This window comes from Fopius arisanus, unplaced genomic scaffold, assembly GCF_000806365.1.
Source record: "Fopius arisanus strain USDA-PBARC FA_bdor unplaced genomic scaffold, ASM80636v1 scaffold00005, whole genome shotgun sequence".
NCBI classification, from domain to species: domain Eukaryota; kingdom Metazoa; phylum Arthropoda; class Insecta; order Hymenoptera; family Braconidae; genus Fopius; species Fopius arisanus.
Window position 1 is genome coordinate 1,356,565 of NW_011887744.1, and position 26,664 is coordinate 1,383,228.

The 26,664-nt window shown below is 39.6% G+C and overlaps 8 protein-coding genes across 11 annotated transcripts; 4 read left to right on the forward strand and 4 right to left on the reverse strand.

Moving 5' to 3' along the window:
• The first annotated feature begins 88 nt into the window (after window positions 1–88).
• Window positions 89–1,581, forward strand: LOC105273410 (RAB3 GTPase activating protein subunit 1). Its single transcript, XM_011315832.1, has 4 exons — window positions 89–189; window positions 515–834; window positions 990–1,193; window positions 1,248–1,581. The coding sequence occupies exons 1-4, from the start codon at window positions 156–158 to the stop codon at window positions 1,467–1,469; spliced, it is 780 nt and encodes a 259-aa protein (XP_011314134.1). The 5' UTR covers window positions 89–155; the 3' UTR covers window positions 1,470–1,581.
• A 2-nt stretch (window positions 1,582–1,583) lies between these two features.
• Window positions 1,584–5,140, reverse strand: Tango6 (transport and golgi organization 6). 2 transcript variants are annotated; one of them, XM_011315836.1, is made up of 3 exons: window positions 5,061–5,140; window positions 4,445–4,535; window positions 1,584–4,334 (listed from the first exon to the last, which is right to left on the reverse strand). In XM_011315836.1, the coding sequence occupies exons 2-3, from the start codon at window positions 4,509–4,511 to the stop codon at window positions 1,687–1,689; spliced, it is 2,715 nt and encodes a 904-aa protein (XP_011314138.1). In that variant the 5' UTR covers window positions 4,512–4,535; window positions 5,061–5,140; the 3' UTR covers window positions 1,584–1,686. The 2 variants fall into 2 exon arrangements, with proteins under 2 accessions (XP_011314138.1, XP_011314137.1); XM_011315835.1 differs by lacking the exon at window positions 5,061–5,140 and having other exon boundaries at window positions 4,445–4,608.
• LOC105273412 (deleted in autism protein 1 homolog) lies at window positions 4,682–7,983 on the forward strand. Its single transcript, XM_011315834.1, has 4 exons — window positions 4,682–5,236; window positions 5,316–5,616; window positions 6,029–6,159; window positions 6,230–7,983. Exons 1-4 carry the CDS (start codon window positions 4,772–4,774, stop codon window positions 6,422–6,424), a joined length of 1,092 nt encoding a protein of 363 aa, XP_011314136.1. The 5' UTR covers window positions 4,682–4,771; the 3' UTR covers window positions 6,425–7,983.
• On the reverse strand, window positions 7,692–10,541 carry LOC105273411 (protein charybde-like). Its single transcript, XM_011315833.1, has 4 exons — window positions 10,261–10,541; window positions 9,570–9,753; window positions 9,037–9,192; window positions 7,692–8,948 (listed from the first exon to the last, which is right to left on the reverse strand). Exons 1-4 carry the CDS (start codon window positions 10,307–10,309, stop codon window positions 8,858–8,860), a joined length of 480 nt encoding a protein of 159 aa, XP_011314135.1. The 5' UTR covers window positions 10,310–10,541; the 3' UTR covers window positions 7,692–8,857.
• Window positions 10,542–13,667: 3,126 nt separating this feature from the next.
• On the reverse strand, window positions 13,668–17,888 carry LOC105273414 (protein SMG7). 2 transcript variants are annotated; one of them, XM_011315837.1, is made up of 3 exons: window positions 17,807–17,888; window positions 17,468–17,539; window positions 13,668–17,404 (listed from the first exon to the last, which is right to left on the reverse strand). In XM_011315837.1, exons 2-3 carry the CDS (start codon window positions 17,497–17,499, stop codon window positions 14,536–14,538), a joined length of 2,901 nt encoding a protein of 966 aa, XP_011314139.1. In that variant the 5' UTR covers window positions 17,500–17,539; window positions 17,807–17,888; the 3' UTR covers window positions 13,668–14,535. The 2 variants fall into 2 exon arrangements, with proteins under 2 accessions (XP_011314139.1, XP_011314140.1); XM_011315838.1 differs by having other exon boundaries at window positions 17,468–17,559; window positions 17,807–17,883.
• A 69-nt stretch (window positions 17,889–17,957) lies between these two features.
• Window positions 17,958–19,352, forward strand: Nubpl (NUBP iron-sulfur cluster assembly factor, mitochondrial). Its single transcript, XM_011315840.1, has 3 exons — window positions 17,958–18,122; window positions 18,225–18,918; window positions 19,178–19,352. Exons 1-3 carry the CDS (start codon window positions 18,063–18,065, stop codon window positions 19,333–19,335), a joined length of 912 nt encoding a protein of 303 aa, XP_011314142.1. The 5' UTR covers window positions 17,958–18,062; the 3' UTR covers window positions 19,336–19,352.
• Window positions 19,353–19,390: 38 nt separating this feature from the next.
• Srx (Sulfiredoxin) lies at window positions 19,391–20,323 on the forward strand. Its single transcript, XM_011315848.1, has 3 exons — window positions 19,391–19,527; window positions 19,638–19,845; window positions 20,100–20,323. Exons 1-3 carry the CDS (start codon window positions 19,477–19,479, stop codon window positions 20,246–20,248), a joined length of 408 nt encoding a protein of 135 aa, XP_011314150.1. The 5' UTR covers window positions 19,391–19,476; the 3' UTR covers window positions 20,249–20,323.
• On the reverse strand, window positions 20,271–25,989 carry Atf6 (bZIP_ATF6 domain-containing protein ATf6). 2 transcript variants are annotated; one of them, XM_011315846.1, is made up of 2 exons: window positions 25,051–25,989; window positions 20,271–22,989 (listed from the first exon to the last, which is right to left on the reverse strand). In XM_011315846.1, exons 1-2 carry the CDS (start codon window positions 25,127–25,129, stop codon window positions 20,897–20,899), a joined length of 2,172 nt encoding a protein of 723 aa, XP_011314148.1. In that variant the 5' UTR covers window positions 25,130–25,989; the 3' UTR covers window positions 20,271–20,896. The 2 variants fall into 2 exon arrangements, with proteins under 2 accessions (XP_011314148.1, XP_011314149.1); XM_011315847.1 differs by lacking the exon at window positions 25,051–25,989 and adding an exon at window positions 23,996–24,393.
• Between the last annotated feature and the right edge of the window lie 675 nt (window positions 25,990–26,664).

The following is a 26,664-nucleotide window of genomic DNA, read 5'->3' on the forward strand; positions in this document are numbered from 1 at the left end:
CCTTTTGCCCCAATTTCTTAAACCCCTTCTTGTTTTTACACATTAGAAATTCTATACGATGAGAAAAAAAAATTAAATTTTACTTGCAGGCAGCGAATCCTGGATCAGAATTGGGAGATTTCATTCGATGGTATTCACCTAGAGACTGGGTTGAGATGGAAGGTGTCGACGAATGGGGTCAAACTGCAGGTGAACCAATTATATTCTATAATGAATTATAAGACACCACTACACTCTTAACATAATAATGAATCCCACGAGTTTTCATACAAAATTCAAGATCATAAACTCGACAGCAAGAACACTCATATAAAAAATGAATTACTATTATATTCGTTAAATTTATCAAGATGCAATTATTTATTAATAATAATATATTAATAATAAATATATGACGATAAAAGGATAAATAATTGGGATGTATATCAGTGCGGCTTCCTAGTTTTAGGTATAAAAATCGAAGGAGACTTGTTGCCTGGTGAAGGACGTTTGTATAAATGAATTATGGTTTCAGGGTATTTATCCCCTCGAATGAAAATTGAAAATAACCCGTGGGCGACGACATGGGCCTCGGCACAACCAGTTCCAGCCCACCGGCAAAAACGTCTGTTCGATGATACTCGAGAGGCTGAGAAGGCTATCCACTATTTAGCATCAAAGCGTCTCGGTCAAATTGCCCAGTTGCTCCTCCCAGCCCTCACTCACGCTGCACTCTTCACTCTAAGTCAGCAGAAAACTCCTTCCCTACCGAATTTACCTGATGTCACGCAGGGTATTCTCAATAAACTCCAATATGCCACCAAGCCCATTCAACAGAAGATGCAATTGTATGAGGTAATCTGTTCTCAACAAGCAATCATAAAAAATCCCATTAAAAAAATATCACCTTGTTTTTTTCTGTCATTTTTTTTCAATCAATCATTTCGCGGAGGAATTATTGTAGTTAAATTTAAAAAATAATATTTTATTTTATGAATTTTTTGGATTAGGAGATAGCAAAAGATATTGAAGGTGTGGAAGCCCTGATTGCCCAGATACATTCTCTCCAGCACAAGCTCTGTGGAGACGATCACTCGAAGGAAATGACATCCTTCATTACTCATCTGATGAGGGAAAAGGAGGTGATGGTACCTGGTGGAGCGAGGGGTTACGTTGGCTCGCGGATATCAGTGATGTTCAGGGATGCACAGAAGGTAGAATAATCCTGCGAGAGTAATGTAAAGGGTTTAATACCTAATTTTGTTCAGGCTGGACACATGGCAAACTCGATGTCATCGACCACCAAGCACCAGGCGGATGGCAGTCAGAAGACATTCCCTGAGCCCTCTTGTAAGGAATTTCTTCTGCGAATAGTAACACCGAGGCCCTCGCCTTCGTCTACACCCCAACCTCAGCGACTCTACGCCTGTCTCAAAAGAGAGTGCATAAGAATCGCTGGATTTTTCACAGAAGATACGACTTTCCTGTAATCGCTGGTCCAACCGCTTTCAGGAAGAGTATTTTCAATTGTTATTGTTATGCAATCTATTGAGTGACGCAGGTGTCGAATAATTGATCAACAATGATGAATCCATTCACAAATGTTAAGAAAATATCACTGAGTTTTATTAACAAAAAATTCGATTTTTTTTATACTCGACGAATACGAAAATACTTCATTTTTACGAGACGCAACAGACAATTCTCTCATCTCAGCAGTAGAATATTCCTCTCGAGACGAGGTTCTTCGAATAGAACGCCCTTTACGATGTCATTGAGCTCCTCCAGGGCTAATTGTGCATGAAGCCTTAAAACAGAATCACTGTCATTATCCCTGAGGTGCTTGAGGGCACGATAAACAGGCAAAAGCTGACTCCCCACATTTATCAATACATCTTTACCAAGACCGCGAATGAGTAAAGTCACCACTAGAACAGCAGCCCGTCGACATTCAGGGAATTTGTCTGTTTCAATGATACACCCGATGCAATAGAGAACTTCAATTACAGCATTACCCAGAGCGAATCCGAGAACTGTGCAGAGTTCGCCGAGACACGAGAGACTTGAAGCACGAACCATTGGGTCTGAGTCACGTATTGCTGTGAGAAAACCATTTATAAGAACATTTTTGTAGGCTGGAGCCATCTCCCCCAGGAGTCGAGTGGTCTTCACGAGAATTTCCCCAAGTTTTGCTCGGTTTTCAGGTGCCACTGCAGCAGAATCTGTGTCTCTTGTCATATCTGTGAACTCGTGGATTAAAATTTCAATTACCTTCTGGGGAAATTTCAGTGCCAGTGCACAGAGACCATTGATTGCTGCCAAGTATATGAAGGAATCCTCGTCCTTGAGATTTTGCTGGAACAAATAAACCAGGAGATCTGATTTTCCAGTTACTGTAGAGCTAGATGTCTCGATTAATTTAGTGAGAGTGATAAGTCCATGGGCTCTGACTGGCAGTAATGGATCTGCCAGGTCCTTCAAAGCCTCGTCAAACGCAGTTTCCTTTTTATCATCAACACTGAGGTCTTCAAATCGAGGAGAAACTCCTCTCTGTTTGATAATTCTTTGAACCTCTTCGACGAGGGATTTAAGATTCTGGGGGCATTCCCAGGTGATGAGCTTTTCCCTCAAAAATCTAGATAAATCCTCAAAAGGTGTCCAGCTCCACTCTTTCGGCTTCTTTCTTTCTGTAACCATCTCTTTTATCAGCATTAGACTAACGTACAAAATATCCACGTGATCTTCCTCATCACCAGAAACTACAGATTCCTCGAATAATTCTGTGATGAACTTGATCAGATGCTCTGGATGCCTGAGCTGACGCTCCTGTACAGTTTTGCAGTTGGCCAGAGTTAATAGCAGCTTCATCACCACCAGCTGACTCTCCAATTGATCCAGAACATTTGTCCCTCGTTTTTTACTCTGGCAGAAAAAGTCCTGAGCATAATTAAATAAATGCCAGGGTAGATCATGAAAATTTTTAACTAAATCAAGGAGGCAGTCTGCTGAGTCCTCTGGATTAATGTCGTCAACTTCTCCCGTGGTTTCTAGACCACCGGAGGGGCCGAATTGAAACTTCAATTTTACTCCAAAATATCCGGAGTTATCGTGTCCAAGGAAAGCAGAAAATAATTTATCCCTCAAACAACCAGAGTTCAAGAGATTCAACAGTAATTCCTTCGACTTGAGTCTGAGTATACAAGGGCTCTCCCAAGTCCTTTTATACATACAGAATAAAGGAACAGCTGTCGCGGAAATTAAATCCACAGGTAAAGACTTGAATTTCGCGTCAGTCGAGACAAATAATTTCCTCAGGTTTTCCAAGCATTCAGATACTTCAGTCTCTGTCCTGGGAGCTAATCGAATATCAGATGAGCCCCGGGTAATCAGCAGTGGTTCACAGATTTTGTTGATTATTTTCTCCCTGCAGACCTCAGGATGAACCTCGTGAATCGCCTTTATGCAGGTTCTGGCTATCTCTGGGGAGTTCCTCACAGTAGTGCACGACAAAAGTTCCAGAAGCTGAGAGCAGACAGTGGAATAATATTCCTCAGGATTATTTCCATGATTCATGGCTATGAGCTTGGATATTGTCCCCAACCTGTCCCAGTGGATACCAACGTCAACAGCATCCTGACAGGTGACTGTTATCAAGGCATAAACCCCTGTTGGTTGCATTATCAATTGAATTAAGTACAGTCTAACGTTCTTCTTGACCCACTGTGGAATTCTCTGGAGCCCCAGGAGAACCATCAACTCCTTGATAACAGCAGATTGAGGGCAATTATTTATCGTCTCCACGAGGATTCCCTTGAACTCCGCCTGCTCTTGCACCAATTTTTCGTAGAGCTCAGGGGACATCTGAAACCCAGAACTCTGACTCTCCAGGGGCTTTGGCTTCATGAGAGGGGCATGGGCCAACTGGACAAGGCCTCCCAGGATGGGCCCCAATTGAGTTAAAATTGCTGGTCTCAACGAAATCTCTGAGAACATCCCCAGAACAGCTCTCACTGTTGTCGATAATCTCTCGTATTTAATAAAATCATTTAACTTCTCCTGGATATTCAAGGCCGGTGGATACAGTGTTTTGAGTTCCCTAGAAATATCTGGGATCAAACAGGGGAAGATTCCAGTGGAAATAACATGTTCAATCGCTGTTTTTACACATCTGTACTCGTTAACACTCATGAATGTTTCACTTTTGGACAGAACATCTTTGTAGAGGCCTTCGAGAACGTGAAGGATTGTTTTTAAATATTTACAACTGACAGATTCGTCTTTTGCTTCGTTGCAGCAGTCCTCGATCTTCTTCTGGGACTCTTCGGGGAGTAAAGTAAATGTCTGGTTCATACACTCTGAAAACAAATACATGTCATACATGCAAATCAGGTAATTCAAACGTTCTGACATTCTAAAAAAATATAAAAAATGTAACCTTGGTTATTGCATTACTGGATTTACTCACCTGCAGTTGTGAGTTTTAAGAGAATCCCATGGTAATCCATCGTGACAGGCCGCTCGGAATTGTCCATTTGCGTTTTTAATTGCTGACAACCCTTCAATTATTGACAATTGTATTATTGAAAACTCGCAACTGATTGATATCAAGCGTTTTTTAATAAAAAAAAAATCGGAATTCTGACTCCAGCGCCCTCTAACTCCACCTAACCCACAAAAATTGAAGATGTGTTTAAAAAAAATATTAAAGTTCCGTAGAAAATTGATAGTTTTCCTGCTGTTTTTATTAATTATAAATTTATTAAAAAATCGTTTGTGGCCATGTGTTAATTCTATGACAGATTACGATAAATGCCCAGCTTGCTTCGGGTCATCAGCCTGTACTCTCCTCGAAGAAAACATAAAAATCAAGCCATTCGACTTTCATACAACAATGTCCCACATTCTCCCCTCGAAAAACGTATTCTTCGGTGAATTGAATAATAAAAAGATAGTCGTTAAAAAATTAGCACAGTACGAGGAACTATCAGCCTTCGACGAAATGATATGCAAAGAGGGCTTGAATTGTTGCGTACACAGAAAGTATAACAATGAGTATGCTCATAGTATTGATTATTTCTCACGTGTCTTGGACGATGTTTCCTCTGATTTCATCAGTGACGACACGAGTGGATTGATAATATGCCCTAATCCGAGGAGTACACATTTTTTTGACAAACTCAGGAAGTCGTCGAGGTATTTTAATGACATCAATCTCTGGACCCTCGTTCGTTTGAATCCCGAGCCAATAATCCTCGAGGTATTGAATAAAGTAAATGATTGGGAATGAAGGATCAATGATAATTCAATGGTAATTGAACATTGAAATATGTAATTAGATACTGCGAGCTGGCGAGGGCTGGCCAGTGCCTCGGTACTATGGAGCCTGTGGGAGAATAGTTATCGAGGAATACGTTGGTCTCTCATTGCCGGCTTATTATCATGCTCCCTGGCTTCTCAGGGCTAAAATCGCACTTGGATTGCTCAAAGCCGTGCAAATGCTGACATTTCGTGATCCCAACTTCTCTTATTATCTCACTGACATGTCACCGGATAATATTGCTGTTAATGAAGAGTATAAACCCATATTTATCGACCTCGAGCACGTCATTGTGGTCCAGAGGAACGACTTTTCAAATGGTGCATGTTATTCTCAAGTCATTATTCTTTTTAATGTAGCTCTTATCTTGCGGTAAATTTCAACATTCAAAACAGCTAGAATAGATTATATTTAAGATTGTATTTTTTTCTTATTTAATTATCCTTCTGGAATCTCAAAAAAATTATTTGGAGTCAGTATTTACTAGAATTTATTTGGCAAAATTAAAAATATTAATTAAATTAGGCGCAGTATAGTTCGGGAGGGGAGTAGAGCTACTTTAAGAGAATGTCTCGATGTCAGAGATTTTTTATTAATACATTTCCTCATTCACTAGGCTATTGTGGGGTCAGATCATGAACATTAATATAGTGCAGCTTTTTTCTTCGCGATTAATTTATTAATATCATCGATATAATTTTAATTTTTTTCGTTTGTTTTTGGATTATCTAGATAAACCGGAATATTTCGGGGAATTGCATGAATCAGCGGACACGATAGAGTGCAAGAATTGTTTTGTTTTCTCTCCTATAGACATCTGCAGTCACAGAATAAGCGATCACAATTACTACACAGTGTGCAAGGTAAAAATGCCGAGTAGAATCTCGAACGGCCTCTCAGTGAATTTAATTGGTATTTTTAATTTTCCAACAGCATATACTGTCCCCTGAATCTAGTACAGAGACAATCTCCGGTGGTTTCCTCCACGATGTGCCAAAAGATATTTCAAGTGGTTACCCAGATTTGAAAATAATGTTAGCCGAATGCTCAGTGCCTTCGGGTAGTCAAACGCGAATAGAAATGGCTGAAAAACTCATTGAATTGTTAGAAAAAATGCCAAGCGATTAATAAAGTGATAATGCAGAGATATATTTTTAGAAACTCCTCCATATGTATGAAGTGGAAATGGGTAGAGAATAAAAATTGAAGAGAATATATTATTGATGCGATTGGAGCCGCGCCCGGTTCCATCGCACTCTTGCAACCAGTCTTCAACTCTCTAAACCGGTTTTCCCGATGTTTTTTTACACATTCGTTTTATGTCATTTTTCTACTACTCTTGTCTCTCTCCTCCATCTTCACTGCTGTTGTACTTTTACTATTTTATTGTTATCGTTGGTATAATGTAGGGAATGAGCTCACGAGAACTTTTTTTTTATTACACAAAAGACATTTATTTTTCTCAGTATAATAAACAAAATTTATTCATCAGATATCTTTCAGCACTTGAAAGTTCCTACAAGTGAACATTACGAATTAAAAATAGCATCACATAGTGGTGTAGTACATAATACAAAATATATATTGCAAAAGTCGATAATTATTACATTGTAATAAATTGTTTACGATTCTTAATATTTTTTTTATTTACTCATTTAATTTGTTGGTTTTACTTTTGCCTGTGGCAAACGTCTGCTCTGATAGATTATTCAGTTAACTATAAGCTTGGTGCGAAATATAAACAATACTGTCATGAATTTATTGCGATTACTCTATTGTTTCAATACTTGGGATAGTAACAAATGCTTAAAAAAACGTTAATGTAGAGATGAATTTGTGATGACGATTATGTACAGACAATTACGAGTGTAACATCGGTGGGATATGTATGATACAAAGATTCATTTGTTTATCAGTTAAGTTTTATAAACAAAACTGTCTAATTACTCGGACGAATATATTCAATTGATTATGAATAATGTGAAAAAATTAAATACATATTCTTATATCATTTTTTTTTTAGTTTTCTTGACTCCATAATATTCTTCAACTCAGTATAAAATATAACGTAATCATAGCATTTTTCTTTTATACTCTGTCTAACCACTACTTATTCATTAATGAAGATCACATGCATTTATTCTTTACAAGTCAAAAAACTTATCAATGCAAATATTGGATGATTCATTTTGACAAAGTATGCAATTCTCGATTGCCTGTGCGTTCCTGCCCCAGATTAAATCCCTCGAGATAACTAAATTCATTAAATTCTCCTCTTAATATCAATCTGCTGACTTGAGTTTGCATGTACTTTATCATCACGGCACATCAATCAACTTAAAACTTTTATCAATCATCACGCAATTACATTTATTCCATAAATTTTATTCTTTTGTTTTTTTTTCCATTTAGGTAATATCACAAAAAAACCACCAATTCAATTTGGCATAACTTATGTTCATTTTCAAGTGATATAGAACGAAATGAACTCATTGTTTTTTTTTATTTTTCAATTGCCACGTTCGTTGATACTCCAAACACCGAACTAAATAAATGAACCGAAAAGAAATGATAAATTCCTTCCAATATCTCTTTCCCCTAACCGTGCAATTTTATGGCAAAACGTTGCAAAAAAATGCAGTTCGAGTGTCAATTTATCTAAGTACAAAAATAGTAAAAAAAAAAAATCCATTAACGAGATAATAAAAGAAAAACTGCAGATCAACTGAAATGATGAAAAAAATATTGATTTTCGTTATCTTGAAAGGATGAATGAGTGTTTAGCAACTGAGAGTAATATATGCACATTCAGTGGTGTGCAGTAACTTCCTCATGAATATTGGTGTATTGGTATATCTAATGTAAATACATCGTTGCTCATGTTCTGCAAATAACTGCTCCTTAATCTTTCATGAAAACATGTGGATTTATTTGCCTCCATGCGATAAAACTTTCATCAATTAGCAAATGCAATTTTTCCTCACCAAACACTTGAATATCACGTGGCAAATGATTTTTCTCGTTTTTATTACCATAATAATAATTATAATTTTTTACAAGTCTCATTGAGGCTTTATCAATGATGATATATAACCCTTCGTAGAAGAGCAAACTGACTATGACTACATAAAATTTGTATTTTTCCTCCCTCATTCAAATTGCTATCACAATGTACTTCTCTTTTTCCTCAAACTAACATTAAAAAATAAATAAAATGAATTCGAGGCACGAAATATTATCATCAAACATTGAAATATCTCTCCCTCTAATATCTCGCTGATTAACTTTCCCTTCCCTTTCACAAGTTTCTCATCGTTTGATTCACCGAATATAAACGATATTTCAAAAACGAATGATGACTGAATAATCAAACTTACATATTCCCTCTTTATCATTTCAAAATTGAAATGCTGAGTCTCACATGCTGTCTCGATGAGTCACTGGATAGACAATACCACTGATCAGCCATCGTACTTTGTTGTTTTTATGGTTAAAACAAGGACGAACCATATTTTATTTTTTCTTTTCAAATACTTGTGTTTTTCAACTGCGATAGTTACTTCAGTGCTCCTGCTGATATGATCTGTAGAGTTTTTTCTTTTCCAGAGTGAAATCACGACTGATCATTATCGTTCCACCACGAGTGAGATTTCTGAAAAAGGGATAACATTGAGCCATTAGCATTGAGCGTTAACTAGCCATTAACATTTTTTTCCCCGAGTTCTGACGTTTAAACTCACTTGAGAAATTGCGGCAGGAGTATGTGCCACGATGTGTGGTCCTGTTTCAGAGTTAAATAGAGTTCGAATGTCGACACTGTGTTGGGATCGCACTGTATTCTCGATAGTCTCCGACACATGCTATCCGTTTCGAAGTTGATAAACAGTGTACATCCTCTACAAATAAATGAAAAAGAAAATTTAATTAAATTCCCCATCAATTTTTCACCAATATTTATCAATTAATTAATTGAAACCACGGAATCAAAACAAAAACACTAGAGTAAGTCCTACAGAAAAATTTCGACAAATTTCATCATCTTCTTGAGTTCAAAAAATATTTTCGAAATATTCACCGAAAACATTTATAACAAAATATTCACGAGTAATAAATTTCCTCGAGAATGTGAGTTAAACAATAATCCAATAATTGGAATGCAAATGCCTGAATAATATCGATTTGCATCGGATTCCGTGAGCCCGAATAATCCGATTATTCAGGCTCACGTCGTTCCGCCGGAAAATCCGAATAGAAAATTGAAATCTCAGCTCACCTGAGACCGCAGGGTTCATTTTCTGCCATTGTCAGAACATCTTTGGCTATTCTGGGTAGGAGATCAGCCGGTAACAATACCTCACCGCACGTCAACTGGGCATGTTTAGCAGCCCGTAGTTCGACCTCGAGCCTCTTGGCCAGTGCCTGACAGGCACCATCCAATTCGTCAGTCACATATCCAGCTGCACATGAAAAGAAAAAAAAAAACCTTTCTCAATATTTTTTTTCTAAACCTTGAATTCAAATTACAGCTCAGAATCCACTAATCAAAGTTTTAAATAGAGAGCGACTGGTGGAGGGGAAGAGATGATGCAACTACTCGACGAGTTTCTGCGTGTTCGTGCATGTCCGTGCTCACACGAACGAACCACCCGGGTTCCGATGCGAATGGAGGGGACCGGGGGGGGAATAGAGCATAAGAAGTACTTAACTCTTCAATCCTCCAATTCTCCAATAAAACTAAATACCCAATTATCACTCATCCCCTCAATTTCCCCCTCAACCTCCCAACCACCAAAAATCACCCCAAAAACTCTATACTCAAGTTAAACAGCTGATTAAGATACTCTCAATCAGCTGCTTCCTTTGTCCTGCGCTGTCCTTGAATTTTCACCGAACCCCCTCCCCCTCGCTAAAAAATACTGAAAAAAAAAAACTGCAAAAGAGAAAGAAGAAGACTCGAAACTTACCTCTACTGTTACTGAAATTGACATTAACTGGGCACGGTAAAACCTCCATTGTCTTACGAAATCACAAAAGCACCGGTACGTCAAAAAAAAAAAGAAAACAAATAAATAAAAGAAAAACCCGCAGATAACCGATTGTCACTCGAATGAATCGAAGCACAGAGACTGATGAAATAAAGCCCTGGATTATCTTCCCCGAGTAAATGCCAAATAATTAAACAAAGCCGGCTCTTTATTGTTGGAATAATGGGGAATTGAGAGTGCGTGACGCGTACTCCTGCTTTCTCAATCAACTGATTCGCCGGCTGGAGCTGAGACCCTTTATATATCCTTTGCCCCCACCATTAGCCATTGGGGCAACCCCACCGAAGCACCTAGCAACACCGGCTACGTGATGTCTCGCTCGGAGCCGGCATCGGCTAGGGTCGGTCGCGCCACTCGGCCAACATCGGCTCTTCCTGACCGCTAGTGTAGACGAGGGGCGCATAGGGACAAAGGGAGAAGAAAAAAACCTTCCCCTCGCGTCCCACCTTCTCCTACCCCCTCACAATTCCCCCTTTGCCCCCTTTGCCCCCCCTGGCAACTCGGCCTACATGGACACGTCCATCAGTTCGGAGCCGCTACCGGTTTTCTGTGACACAACAGCACCACTAGATTATACTCCTTTTCCCCTCGGTCCACCCCTCCTTTCACCCCCTTTTTCTCTAACCACCCTAACCACCCCATCCTCCCCATCCTCCCCATCCACCCCAACCTCCACATTTAGTCAATCTTCATCTCTCTCATACAAACTCGCTGATAATCACATTAACATGTTGCTTGTTTACCCCACGATGATTTCTCATTTTTCGAATGAAAGAGGGAAGAAAAAAAAAATGATGAAACTTCTAGTTCAAATTGTGGGATTCATTATTTTTTTTTTTCCTGCATTATTATCATGATGATTGTAGAACAGGGACATACGAGTTTGATGGACGAGGAGAACGGGGAACGGGGATGGGGACGGGGACGGGAACTGCGATGGAGATGGGGATGAGGAGGGCGAGGGGACAAGCGGGTGGAGAAGGTCAGAGGAGGGGATAGAGAGGAAACGAAGCGCGGATTCGTTGCCGCCGGGTGTCCACACACACTGGGCTTCTTTGTTTCATCCGATGTTGTACTTCAATCCATCGCAAACTTCTCCCATTCCCTCTCTCTCACTCACCCCATCTGTCCTTCTCCGCTCACCGGCTTTTTTTTTTTTTCTTCCTTTTAACTTAACATGCTTTTTTTTAGACTCTTTGTGTGCGTTTTGCAAGTGTGTATCGAAACGCTGTACCCCCTACTGGGCTTCACGTCTCACTGTGCGCTTTACAACGTAACAGAAAACACGAGAAATCTGCATTAACTTTTCTGTCGAGGAAGCATAAGAGGAATTTTTGTTTAAATTTTCCTCAATTTTTTTTTTCACGTTGAATAATATTGAGTAACGTTAAATTATCTGTACTAAATCGAGGGGTGGGAGGATAAAAATTGAATTGTATTTACCACATGACAAAAAAAGGACAGGAAAGAGAACAAGACAAAGAGATTATGGGAGAAAATGGGTAGAGGTTTTCGTCTATTTTCCTTTGTTGAATCTCAGTTCTTTATTTGTCCTTTTTTCCTTTGTGTCCCTTCTCTCGTTGCTATATATATATATATATATTCCCATGAGCACTCCCGCTGTCTTTGTCGCTTTCTACCCGACTCCCTCTCCCCCCTGATGTTTCACCCCCCACCACTCGCCCTGTCAGCTGTGCGACACGAGTCGATGGTTCTGCCGGAACGTCAAATACACTCGTATTTCAATTTTCATTTGCTTCTTTATTCCCTGCATTTCCGTTATTGCACATAAATTGGTGAATAGCTTGGGGACAAATGCAAGGGTGATTAATCCTCGTGATAAATAGGGGGGTCATTAGTGATTTTTGAGTCGTTTGGATTGGAGCAGAATAGTACGAGATTCACGACTTTCTTTGTTTGACCGTGCGAGAACCTGTGGATGCAGGCAGAGGCTTGCTTTTCTCGTTTCACCCCACCTTCGGTTTCTATCATCAAAACATCGGGTGTCTCTCTCATTCTCTCTCTCTCAGTGGCAAAAAAAAAAAAAAACTGAGAAAAATTGATACTACAGTTATATTTCGAAGGGTTTCCAACCGATGGCTAAAGACCGAGAGGTAATATTGTCATTGAACAGTCGAGATTGCTTTATGAAACAGATAAAGAGTGCATTCAACTGCACGGGTAAAAATCTAGGAGCGATTATTTTATTTTTATTTATTGCTCTTTTTTCATGTTTAGAGATGTTGAGACGGCTGGAGGTGGAGATATATTCTCGCATGATTATCGAGGAGCAGAGGATAATGGAATGGTATCGATGAATTTTTACATGGGATTGTTTGTTGCATGTCGTCAATAATAAGATCGGCGGAATGGAATGATTGAGGTTTAAATAGATTTGTTGTCGGAGATGTCGAAGAATTAGCTGATAACGGGGATGTTATATCCAGATGTGTATCGAGTCAAACTGCAGATGTTTTCCGTCGTATCGGAAAAGCTAATATGTATTTTTGTTCTTCGTGATTAAGGAAAGCTCTGGTGTTACACGCTCGACTGTTAATGTTTTTCTTGTCGGAGGGGAATATTTGGGGTTCATCCTTTGTGTTACCATTCGGAAGAATACACTGATGAAGAAAATCAATTTTGTAGAAGAGCTCTATTTACTTCCTGATCTTAAACAAAGTGGAATCAATTCTGATTACATTTAGAAATACAAGAAAACTTAAAGAATAATTTACAAACGATTCTTCTATTACGACTATTTTCACAGAAAAATTTTCAGAGAAAGCTATGTAAATAGAGTAATTTTGGAGTACATTTCAGAGTGAATGAATATTTTCCTAGAAAGCTCTGAAAACAATAGACAAAAATTCAAAATTAATTCATGCAAAATTTTCTCCGGAAAATCATAAAATCATTTTCATTTGGAAATGTCTCCATAATTTTGGAGTTTCTAAACATATAGAAATGCAAATAAAATGATAAAATGAATTAAAAAAAAAGGAAATAGTTCTGTTTTTCCTGATGAAGGAAATGGTAGAGCTGATGATATCCACTTCGAACTCGTTATTTGTCTCGCCCAACGGAAATATTCGTGGACACGTCCTTTGTGTTAAAATTGGAAAGGAAACACATTTGAACTAAACGACCAACTTTTAGCAGGGATTGGGTGTTGTTGATCTCATTTGGTAGTTGGCTTAGAAAATCCAGAGAGGGGGAGAATGGATAATACGTCCCAGGTCAGTCGCAATCGAGTCACCAACTCGTTGGTAAAATATTCCGTCAAAGGAGTCAAAAATAACATTCAGGAATAGAATAAGCTCAGCACGTTCAACGCAATGTATATATATTTACCATGATTTCAGTTAATATCACTCCAAATGCATTCTACTTAATTTAATCTATGACAAATACAATCAACTGTCGTGTTACATCATATGCATGATTTGTTGTTTAATATAAATTGTTTACCCCAGTGGCACGTACCACCGACGATCAACCAAACAAAACCATTTTATTTGCCAAGCAAAACCCAATTATTTCACGTTTCTTGCAGTTTTAACTTAAAGAAACTAAACAATAGGCTTGAGTCTCCAGCCGCTTGAGACGCTTTGTTCTGAGTTGATAGAATGTTACTCCAAGTGTAGGTAATAGAAGGGAGGGGCCAACCAAAAAGGGGACTGGCTCTGACGTTTTAATATGATTCTGCTCCAGCGCTTTTTCTTTTCCTTTATTCTTCACATATATTTACCATCATCGATATCCTCTCATTTATTTTCAAGCAGCCTCGACTGAACTTAAGAGGTATTGTGCATTGAGATGGTGATGGACTGTATCAAGTGCACTTTTCATAGTTATCACTATATTTTCGTATTTACCGAGATTTTTTATTTATTTTTTTTTTCTCACCCAGATTAACTCGGTTGGATCTCGATGCCTGGCGCCATTGTTTTCACATTAATATTGTTCCACTCAAGTCATTACGTCTCATCCTCTAAGTCACCAACACCCATTAGTTATGTAATTATAATTTTGCCTCTATCCGTTCTCTCCACGTCGATCGTTGCCTAGCTATCGGCATTAATTTGTAATTAATAGAATCAGAATCTTTAGTGGTAATTTTTTTGCATTTTTTTTCGTCTTATTATTTTTTTTAACTTTATAACCCAGTATCCTCAGGATATATCAAAGTTTCCTTCAAGTGCCACCTTCTCGTAATGATTTTTGTTGCTCGAGGAGACGCTCCAGAGGTGATGGGCCAGGTCCGGACCACAGGGACTGTTGACTCAATCGAGGTTTTGGTTGATCTAAAGCAAGGTTCGAGCTTTGAACAGCTGCTCCCCAGGAATTTTCACTGAACAATGAGTATGTGTTCGGGGTATTGACAGGTCTCTTCATCTGCTCAATGTCGCAGCCTCGGCTCTCCTCGATTTGACTCTTCTCGTAGTAATTGTCAGCCATTGACAGCTGATTTCGTACCACTGGAGGATTTACCCAGCTCTGGAAGGCATCTCTCTCTGGTTTATCCTTGTCAGTGCTACCCCACCAGGACATTGGAGGTGGTGGGGGCTGGGGGTCCTTCCAGGGATTGTAGTCCACCTCGTGACTTCGGTACATCTGGTAATTGGGTTGCTGGAGAACTGCCGAATCGTTAATGTGAAGTGGTTTTTGCTGGAATTGTTCCATCTGTCCTGGTTTGAAATACGGCATGTCCACCTGAAATCCTTTACCATTTTTCTGATAATTCCCCAAGGAGATGACGTCCATTCCCACCGGTACACTCTGCTGGTGAAGATTCCTCTCGAAAAAGCCGGGGTGCGGTATTTCCTGTGGATGGCTCTGAAGATTCATCATCATGCTGGGATGAGAGACATTACTAGGAGATGGTTTTGCCAGTGGTGGCCCTTGGATATTCGTCACCACCTGCTGCAGGTTAAATTGCCTCGGAGGAAATTGAGGTACGTGGGGCATCACGTTGAAGCCAAAGTTCTTATCGAGCTGCCCTGTAGTGAATTCAGAGGCACGAAATTGGGGCTGAAGACTCTTCTGATCACCCTGAAAACACTGGACTGGATGTTGAGTTTCTATTGGAGGAATTGGTACCGGTGGCAATGTTGGAGGCTGTGGATTCCTCACAGCCGTTGGAGTTTCAAACGTTTTCAAACTGTTGAAGTAATCAGGCTCCAGATTTTTCTTCACCTCTAACTCTTCAACACTCATGGGTGATACATTTTTGAAGGTCACCTGCTTCTGCTCGTTCTCAACTCGTCTCATGATAGCCTGCATTGCGATATTCTGTCGAGTCTTTCTTGTCAAGGCACCATTCATTTCATTGGAATTGTTCTGACCTTCGTAATTAATCGGATTGCATACGTCTCGATTTCGTTCTACAACTCCTTGAGACTTCAAAATTCCAACTTTCTTCGCGAATGTAGATTGCGCAAAGGAAGATTGCTCAGTGATTTCTGCCTCTGACGAGCCTTTGCTGCTTGCTGACTCTGAGGGAACAGGACTGGCAGTAAAACTGATCTGTCTCTCTTTATTGAGACTCAATTCTTCTAACTCCTTCATAAGCTCGTTGCTAGGTCCAGAGGCATCTGACACACATGTAAATTTAATTTTGTTGTTGTCCATGCAAGTGACATTCAGCAGAGTTCTTCCGTTAACCTGACACTGAGCCAGACGTCTCCCCAAATTGATAATTCTCACAGCTCTGAGTTTGTTTATGGAGATGATATCACCCTCCAGGTCGTTATTACAGAATCTCAGTGAGTCGAAGGTTTTTTCCAGAGGTAAAAATCCCTGGAGATCACGATCCTCAGGGAGTGGAGTCTTGGTGAAGTTTTCTTCATCGAAATCACTGATCCCATTCTGCAATCCATTCAGCAATACACACAAACTGGGCCAGATCTGGAGCCTCGAGGAAAAAGTAATGTCCTCGAGGATCATCGGTTGCTGGCAGATCCATTCCAGAAGGAGTTTAATGCTCGGTAGAGCAAAGTACTCGATGTAAGAATTTTTAAGTGTGTAAACTGGTAGCAGTAGAGCTGAGAGACTAGCAGCGATTAAATCGAGAATGCAATTTCTGGCTGTCTGTTCGTCAGGGGACAGCTGGTCGACTTTCATCAGATCCATGTGACCCTCGAAAGTATGACCAGCAGTATGATACAGCGAGTACATATTAATGATCAGCATCTGGATGAGCCTCCACGAGGTAAAGCTCTCAGTCGCCACGAGAGCTGTCAAAGTGTCAGACAGAATTTTAACGTAGACTTTAGCCAGTTGTAGGTCACCAAGTGTCTGGAGAATACCCTGGAGTTTCAGGAAGAGTGATGTGTACTCCTGGGAATTTAATTTTGCCTTTCCACTGGTGGTAAATGGATGATCATTGAGGGCTGATGACAGTGTCTTTGCCAAGTTGGAAGTGGCAACTGGAAAAGGATGTTTGACAGCAACAGAACGAACGTAATGAAATACTGTTCCCAATTTGTCGCCCCTGGATGCCTCGAGAAGTGCCAATTGGTTGTAAGGCTGTCCACTGGAGGGTGACAGAAAGACAGCATGTCTGTAAAATAATTCAGCCTGACGATTTTGGTTTCTGTATCTGGCGATGTCCCCCAGGTGAACGAGACAGTACTGACAGGCGTAGAAACAAGAAGATTTGTGGGGTGTCGAGAGGTTCTCGATGGCTTTCCAAGGGGAAATACAGCCATATATATATCCCTTGCGACGAAATGGAAGGTCTAGGTCGAATGCTGTGCAAATTTCCTGGAGAAGAGTCAGATAAAAGCCAGAGGCGGCCTCCAGGTACCAGCTCAGCAGTGCCTGAGACTCTAAACGTTTTGGACTCTTTCGATCTTTAGCCTGATTCTGGAGGAGAACTATGTAGTTCTTGAATCCCAGGTTCCAGAGCTCCTGCTCCACCTTCTTGTCGAGGGCATACTCAAGGTCCAGAATCAACACCTGCTGGTAGATCTTCTGAAGCTGCTGCTGGCACACCCAAGCATCGTTGTCGGTTAGCAAATCCTTGTACCGTTGAACCTTGTCTTTTAAAGGTTCAGCTTTCCTGAGAGATTATAATTATTGTCATTTCTTTGGGATGAACTATTTATTAATACAATGGACTCACTTCAGCGCTTGGACTGCGGCGTTTAGGCCCATATTCTGCGTAACCCCCGATTATTACTGGTTCCTTGCTTCCCTGCAAATATTTCAAAAGCACTATTTCACCATTTTACCCCATCAGACTTGAAATATTGCCTGGAGATTTCATCAGACAACAATGTGAGACAATTTATCAGGTTCAGGGACGTTATTTTGTGATTATAGGTTAACCAATATTTGAGGGGCATTAAACGTCATTCTGTGAGCAAATAATAAACGCAAAATCCACAAAATGCAGGTGTTGGGAATCGACGGTGTTTTGCAAAGAAGATTATTGAGATTAGGTGAAAAAAAATTTTCTTACTGTCACATATTTATTTATGTTGAATTCATAAAAACTTTCGGTAAAAAAAAACCCACATCCAACACATCCGAATGACGAGTCTCATGTCAAGGGGTTTTCATGAGTCAAGTAGACGACACGTGGATTTTCTGATGAATTTTCGCGAATTGGAAATGCCACCAATGAATGTTATTTTCTGCGTTTCGAAATTGATATTCACTGAAATTGAAAAATTGTATGAAGTCACTTTAATTTTTCACTTAGAAAATAGAATACGATGATAGCGTTCCCCAAATTGTTGAGGCATTCCCAAAAAATTTACAGGGAAATAATAGTGGTGAGTAATTGAAAAGTTAAAGTTAGTGCTTCCAGCATTCAATTCATTTTTTATTATTTATGAATCTTTTTTGAGATTAATAATTTTCTTGTTGGGTCTCAGTGTGAGTTATCATCGAAACCGATGAGAACCGAAGATGAGAGAAAGCGAGAAATAATGGGAAGAGGTCTTCCAAAGCAAAAACCGATCGAAGGAGTAAAACAAATCCTGATTGTTGCCTCAGGAAAAGGAGGAGTGGGAAAATCCACAACAAGCGTAAACCTAGCAACAGCCTTGAAAGTCGTGGATCCAGGAAAACAGGTGGGACTCCTGGATGCCGATGTATTTGGCCCCACGATTCCCCTCATGATGAATCTTCATCAGGAGCCCCTTCTGAATGACCAGAGGCTGATGGAGCCCCTCGTTAATTACGGAGTCAAGTGCATGTCCATGGGTTTCCTGGTGAACGAGAAATCCCCAGTGATCTGGCGAGGGCTGATGGTGATGAGTGCCTTAGACAAACTTCTTCGTCAAGTCGCCTGGGGGCCTCTGGACTATTTAATCGTTGACACTCCCCCAGGAACAGGAGACACTCTCCTATCATTAATCCAGAATATTCCAGTGAGTGGAGTTCTGATCGTCACAACTCCTCAGAAAGCCTCATCAGACGTCGCCAGACGAGGGGCTAAAATGTTCCAAAAGCTCAATGTACCTATTGTTGGTCTCGTTGAGAACATGAGTACTATTTCCTGTCCACAATGTCATCATGACGTTCCCTTGTTTGGAGAGGGGACTGAAGCATTAGCTCTAGAATTAGGTAATCGCCATGTATAACTTCTTAGAACCAAAAGATTCAATTCATTTTTTGAATTTTGTTACATATTTTCACATTATGTCATACAATGTCAAATGTCATAATATGTAAAATTATGTCAGCTGTTGAAATGGCCTTCACAATTTTCGCATTAAGCATATCAGCTTCGAGATGAATTAATAATCAAATGGTAAATTCCACAGCTGAACTGAAAAACAATGAGAAGAACAATTTCCTAATGAGATTGATTAAAAATTTGCAGGGATAAATCTTCTTCAAAAATTCCCGCTGCACGAATCAATAACGAAAAGTGGAGACGCTGGAAAGCCGCTAGTACTATCGCAATCGAATTCTCCCCAATCAAAATTATATAAATCTCTTGCCCAAGATGTCATTGATTTTTTGCACAATCAACGATAAAACAGAATATAATTTAACACCTTGAATATTCAATTCACCTTTACTCAAACCTCGCCTCCCGATTGGTCAAGTTTAACCTTGTGACATGAATAATAGTCCCCCTCCCCTCGCCACTCGAGTGGCTCATAGAGATTGTGGACGATGCAAAACATTAAAAAATTAAACAGAAGCGGACTGCACACCTTTTATCGAGTAAGTGGCAATATTTTCCTAAATTTACACAATCACCGGACTCATTCCTGCATCTCTCATTATGTTTGCTCAATTACTTAATACCGGTATGACTAATTCTTTGCTTTAAGCGATTAAAAATGAGAGCACATGATTCAACAAGTATTCACTCGAGTAATACTGCTGATGTGTACGATATACCAATGAACGTATTGATACGGCCGATACCACCTGAAGTGAACGAAACCAAGGTCAAAGGCCTGATGGAGACGATTCAAGATCCCGAGACTGTCGACCTGGTACCACCGATCGATGTCCTGTGGATTACTGGACGAGAAGGTTAATCATCTCAATAGCTAATTGAAAAAGGCAAAAGTCTAAAAAAATTTTTTAGCCTCATCAAACATCGATTAATCTCAAAATATATTGAGACTAGACAAAAATACCAAACGATTCGCGAAGGGACGAGAAGAAAATATTGAGTCGATACATCGACGACTTCCGAGATGAATCTATAATTAAAAAACCAGTAATTCTACTTGTCTTCTGACGATTTGCATTTTTTATTCGATAAAGTCGTTGAAAAATTCCAGGTGGAGATTACTATTACTCCTTCGGTGGTTGCCACCGATATACTGCTCACAAACGTCTCGGAAGGCCCACGATAAAGGCGAAACTCATAAAATCGACAATTACCGATTTACAAACGTACCTGGGAAGCTCAACTCCTGATTTAAAATGAATCCTGCGTTGACAATTTGGCATTTACAAGTTGTGCACAATTTGTTTTATTTTGTAATAAATTCATTTGTTATTATGTCTCTGAAACCTTCAATACTGGTACATTTCACTTATCATCTATCAGGAAAGGTGAGGATAAACTGTACTTTAAAAATGCAGTTAAAAATGACGAAAAAAATTAATTTTATCCTCCTCCATCCCTCATGTAAAACAAACACACAAGACACTGCAATTTGTAATGTAAAGATAATGTCTAAGACAATCTTAATTAAAAAAATTGTAGCGTGATGCAAGCGGTGCATAAAAAAAATGCACTTAAATTATACAATGAATTTGCCTTACGCTAAGTAAACACCTAGAAACGTATTATGTACATCGTATCACGTTATTTGCACTTGTTTACTTAAACCTTAATTACGCCCACAGAGTAATATAAATCTACCATTTTTACGCCTTCATCAGTCATGATTACACTTTATCGCTAGGATTATCATTAAATTCATGATAAATTTGGCAGCAAAGTGAAAAAACTTATCCTTATCGGTACAATTGCACTGATCTCATAATATCCGATCACCCTAAACTACTGAATTACCTTCATTTTTGAGTCCTAAAGCGACTCCAATAGAGTCTTTCATTTAATTTCCCATTAAGGTTGCAAATTCTCACTCAACTTCTTCTCCGGATAGCTCCCCTTGGAGTTGTTCACCTGTGACAAATCTCCATTAACATTATAATCATTAAATTTTTCATTAAGAAAGTAAGGCTGTTGATTGGCAAAGGCGTCCTTTTTTGCCTTCAAAAAATACGGTTTACTGAATTCCTTTGTCTTATTTATGGTTCTCTCGGTATTGCTCTCCTTTCCCTGATTTTTTCTCCAATGCTTCGGTATAACAGACTCCCTGAGGTGCACCAGCTGTGTATCAGTGACTTCACAATCAATCTGCATCATAGTAATATGATGGGGTGGCGAAGTGATGGATTTATTAACAGGTACACCAGGAAATACAAGTGACATCCTGGGTCTGACCGTTTTATTCTGGACCAAGGCAGGCAGCAGGAGGTGCTCTCCACTGAACCAGACGACGTAGAATGTATCATCCCTCCTCCTGAGAGCGTCAAAAAGAGTCGCATGATCTTTGAGTGTCGGTGAAAACACCTCCACAGCATTCATGGTTGATTCGGTTTCATTTCTCTGGGGAGGAATTTTCATCTTATCAGCAATTTTCTCTAAACCTTTCTTCTTGGGAAGGAGCATCTTCCCAAGGGGTGAATTTATCCTAGAATCCTGTCTAGCCACATGCTCCTTATAATTTTCCTTATCAGAGCTTCTCCAAATCCATTCTCTGAGCTCGTAATTGAGTCTGATAGACTCTGTCTGGTTAATGTACATGGGACACATCGGATGATTGACTGTTTTATTGGGCTCCAGGTTGTCCTCGGGGTCCTCTGGCTTCCAGAGGAGGGATCTCCCGTGTCGAACATTGGGCAATGACAGTGGAATGTCTTTGGAGAGGAGAGTGTCGGACTTATGCTCCAGAGAGAATAAATTACTTGGCATCATGTTGAGAGAAATCATGAAGACCATCGCCAGGGCGATGGCTGTGTTTTTTCTGTTGACATTCAACTTGATGTTGCTCTTGCCATCAGTAGCAAGTGACGAGCCCTCTAGAGAGCTCAGCCGTTGCCTCAGCATCGCATTCTCGAGCTTCAGATTGTTGTTCTCCTCCTGGAGCTCTGATATTTGATTCTCCAGCGAATTCACATACTCCTTTTTCTTCTTCCGAGATAGACAGGCGGACTCTCGATTTTTAATCATCCTCTGCTGCCGTTTCAGGGCCTTTATCTCGCACTCCTGACGAGCTGCAAAATTCATCGACTCCTGGGGGATCTCGCTTTTTATAAGAATCGGTGGCATGCTCACACTTTCATTCTTTATCATCACTGGCTCTTGCTTGGTGATTTTAATTTGTGGAAATGCCTTGATCACTTTCACTTGGCTCGTGTCGTCGATTGCTGTGTAGTTTTGAGGCTTGGGAATTTCGATTTGAGATTTTTGAGGCTCAATTAATTGTCGCGTCTTCACGGTCTGAATCTTCAGGGGTGGAGCCGTCGTTCCTGCCTGCTTGAATTTCTTCGTGAGGGCTGCAAAGTCCTGGGCACTCAGGACAATCATTTTCTTCGGTTGCTCGGCATTTGGCGTAACACAGACCCTTTTCGCTGGATTTTTTGCGAGAACGAACTTTGGCGGCTGCTGGGGGATGATTTGCGGTTGAGATTCATCAGTCGTCGGGACTGGGATGAGTTTAATCGGTTGGAGAATCGGTGACGCGATGTTTGGAAGGGGCGAGACCGGTGGAGACTCATTCTGAGGTGGAGATATTGGTGGTGTTTCCAGGGTCAATTTGACACTCGTCGGGAAATCATTCGGCCATTCGGATAAACTTGACTCCGAGTGACTTGGACTTGGCGATGGTGGATATAAAGCTGCATGTGGTTCTCTCTTGATGCGAATAGCCTCAGAATTGGGATCATTTATGGTGGCGAATACGCTCTCGAGGTCATTGAAATTCAGCCCAAATTTATCGAAATTTGGCAATGGATCGACTGAGGCATTTTTCATTATCTCATCGGGGCTCTCATCGTGATCAGGGGATCCCTCGCCGTTGAGGAGCAGAGGGATCTCCAGCTCTGAACTCAGGGCCTCGAGGAAGTCGTCCGCTGGCAGTGGACAATCATCATCTAAAATATAAATAAATAATGTAAGTATGAGTTTTAATCTATATTTTTTTTCAACAAAACGTGCAGTCCAAATATTTGCATATTTCAGAATTGATTGCAGAACGAATTTCAATTTACGAGTGCGTTTTAAGTTGCAGGAGAAAATTTTTTTTGGTGATAATTGTAGTGGGGAGAATGTAAGGAGTCAGCGTCGAGGCCGGTAACTCTCGTGTCAATGAACCTTGCGCGAAGCCTAGGGCTGAAGAGTTCGCCGTGTCATGGCTTCCCCGACAATTTCACGCACCTGAATTTTTTCTCTTCATCATTCACTCATTTTTCATATAAAACAAAAAATCGGTAATTAATTAGTGATTGAAATCACCAACGTCACTCCAGTAATATTATTTCTGTCAGCAAAATATTATTTTCCGTTTCCGTTCTCACGTGTCCACGTGGTTTTTTTTAAAAAGTAAACCGTGAATTAGAAGACGATTGTTATTAATAGATCGAAGATAGATTTCAAGATCGGTATTAAAATAACCCATATCGATATAGGTATTGGTTAGAGAAATATTGGAAGGTCTCGATCCATTCCATACTATTTGCATTTCCTAGCTCACCAGTTGTGTTTATCACTCGTTCTCTATTTTATTTGTTCCCTATCTTCAGTAGATTCACCTGTCTTGCACGATTCCCCTTCGATAACCATTCACAGAACCAGACATTTAACAACCAACCAATACCAATAATTGAGCGTTAACCAGAAAAATATGTTTCCCGCGGAGAGCTCATCCTTTTGTCTTTTTAATTTTGTAAAAAAAAACTAAGACTGTGACACGCATAGATAATACCGACAAAAAAAAATATTATGGGCGTCGAGGCATGAGCGATAATTTTATCTCTCAGCATAAAACCCCTGGTAATCGTCAAAATGACTTTTTCTTCGATAACACTCGAAGCGCAAACTCAAATGAAAATAAAAATAAAAACATATTTTCCTTAAGACTAATTTAAACTATTAAATTACCCAAAGGCCATCCATTTTCATCCGAAATATCCAAAACACAGTGATGCTGCTTCATAATCACTCCGAAATAATTTCACAAGTAATCACCGCTTTATAATCTCATATCTACTTGTAACCTTTGGTAAAAAGTAAGATGAGATCGTTTAATTAACTGGCAATAAACAACAATACCGATTAAAATGCGAATTAAATAGGTTTCGACTTGAACTTTGAAAAAAAAAATACCGGTTTGCGTTATCAACCGCTTGTTATGTGAACGGTACGACCGGCAGCCTGGAGCGTCCCGGAGAGAATGAACCCTGCCAATGCCACCAGGTTTTCCTCGTACCAAGTACCTGATGACATAGCCGGCTCTCCAAAACAAGCACTCATGCCCAAACACGCATATCTCCGGGTCTATGGGGTCTGTGGGCCCGACAATCCCCCAAAAATAGTCCCAAAAATCCATTTGCCGATATAATCATCTCAATTTGCCCGACAATAATTAAAATTTTCGTCATTAACTGATAATTCGTATCTGATTAACGAAAATATATTCAAAATACTCCTCTCTAAAATAATTAACAACTCACGTATTGAATTCGTATCCAATTTAATATTCAATATTTAATGAATTTACTTGATTGAATAAATGAATGAATTACGATGAATCAAAATTCGGTTTAAAGTTCTTAAAGTTAAAAAAAAATCGATGTTTGAACAATGTGCCCGTGTTTTTTTTATGATGAGGTTCTACCAAATTTATGGGATTTAGTGGAATTTTAAAGATTTGGGGAATGATGGGAATGATTCACCAAAAATCGTAGAAACAGGGCCCTTACTGAGGACGCTTCCTAGATAAGGTATTCCATAGTATGTGGAAGGGGAATAGATTATGAAGTAATGGAGTACATGAGCTATGATTTTGTTGGTGATGCACGTGCATTTTGTTGTGACTTTGTTCGTAAATATGTTGTAACACCCGAGGAAGTGGTGAATGTGGGGATTAATTTCCATCGAGAGCTGCAGGTGGAGGACATTTGTTAGTAAACACAGGAAAATAATTAAATACTTACCGAATGAATCAAGCTCCGGGAACATATGAAAGCCTGCGTCAATTTTAGAAGTCCAAACGGGTTCTTCTTTTATTAACATGATGACGAGGTATCGATTGGCTTTCGATTTAACTTCACTAATCACTAATTGGTTTCATCCGGACGTTAAGGGGTAGCACGACGATATTATCGAGGGGAGAGAATTGTCATTTCGTGGACTTACCGATGATTACAAATAAGTAGCGGATGTGAACACGCATTTACAGGCAGTTGGGTGGAGGAACACAATTTACTCTTCCAATTGTCGTTTATAGCGCACCTAGCGGAATTTCAGAATTTTAGTTCAGGTTGTGAAAACGTGGAACGCTGGAAGCGAACGCGCCATTTTCAAATGGAATTCATTTTTCTTTTAAGAATGTTCTGACCACTCCGTTCCCCCAAACCGCCAGTTTTTTTTAGCCTTCTGAAAAATTATTAATGAGACTGCCGATTAAAATCTCGTTTTCGTATTTTATCATTATTTAATGACTCCGAAATGTCGGGATCGTGCAGTAATTTTTCCAGCGTTTTTTCTAGGCTTCAAAAATTTATAGAACTTATTAAACAAATATGAAAAATTTTTGCTCGCACGTGGAAGTGATATTTGTTACCATTTGATTAATTATCCATATTTCGATAAACTATCATCAGTAGTTTGAGAATTCACGGGAATAAAACTTAAAATTCTCACTGTTTCGATGATTTTCGCTGATATAGTGTTAGAAATCGCTATTTCATTGAATATTCAAGACGTCACCTTATTTTTGAATAATAAAATCCGTCCAAGTTGGTGATTTCTAAAGAATTCAACTTCTCCTGAAATTCAAAAACTAGTTTTCTGAGAGTGCAGGTTTTTATTCCCCCAGCATTTCTTTTCCTTCGCAATGGGCCATAAAAAATAAAAACATGAAAAGGAGCAATCAGACAACCGGTTTGCTTCCACCAGTGGCATTGAAATTTTTTTTCAACCCTCTCCAGCAGTCCAAGTAGTTGGGATCCAATTTGTTGCTGCTAGCAGCCCAAGATGTCAGACCCATGCACAGAGACGTCTCAAACATGAAAGCCATTGTACCCTCCGCAATTCTCTCGGGTTTCAATTGAGCATTGATTGCCCCCTCGAAGCACTTGAGATCGGGCCCATGAGGTGTCATCATCGTGTGAAGAGACGCACCCCCAAGTTGAAAGCCTTCCTCTTTAGCCTCATATTGACCCTTTATCAACCCCATGAACTCACTCATGCAATTCCCTACAATCAGACGTGAATTTCGAAAAAAGACATCATTAAAAGACATCAGAAGAGAGAAGATTGGAATTATCATAAAATGATTTCGTCCACTGATCAATTCTATTCGGTCAATTCAATGTAATCTTTTTAAAAAATTCTCCGTAAAATGTCTATGCAATTTTAAGTAAAAGAAAGTAAAATCTTTCAACCCAAGAAGTCTCAAATATGCCGAGATTTTTCAACAGGAAGTAAATTTAGCCGAGCGTCTGCTGATTAGAGAGATCCACAAAAATTCTAAATTTTCTCCAAGAATCAGAGCCATAACAAATTCACGCGTTAAATCACCCAACCATTTCCACGGTCCCATAAAA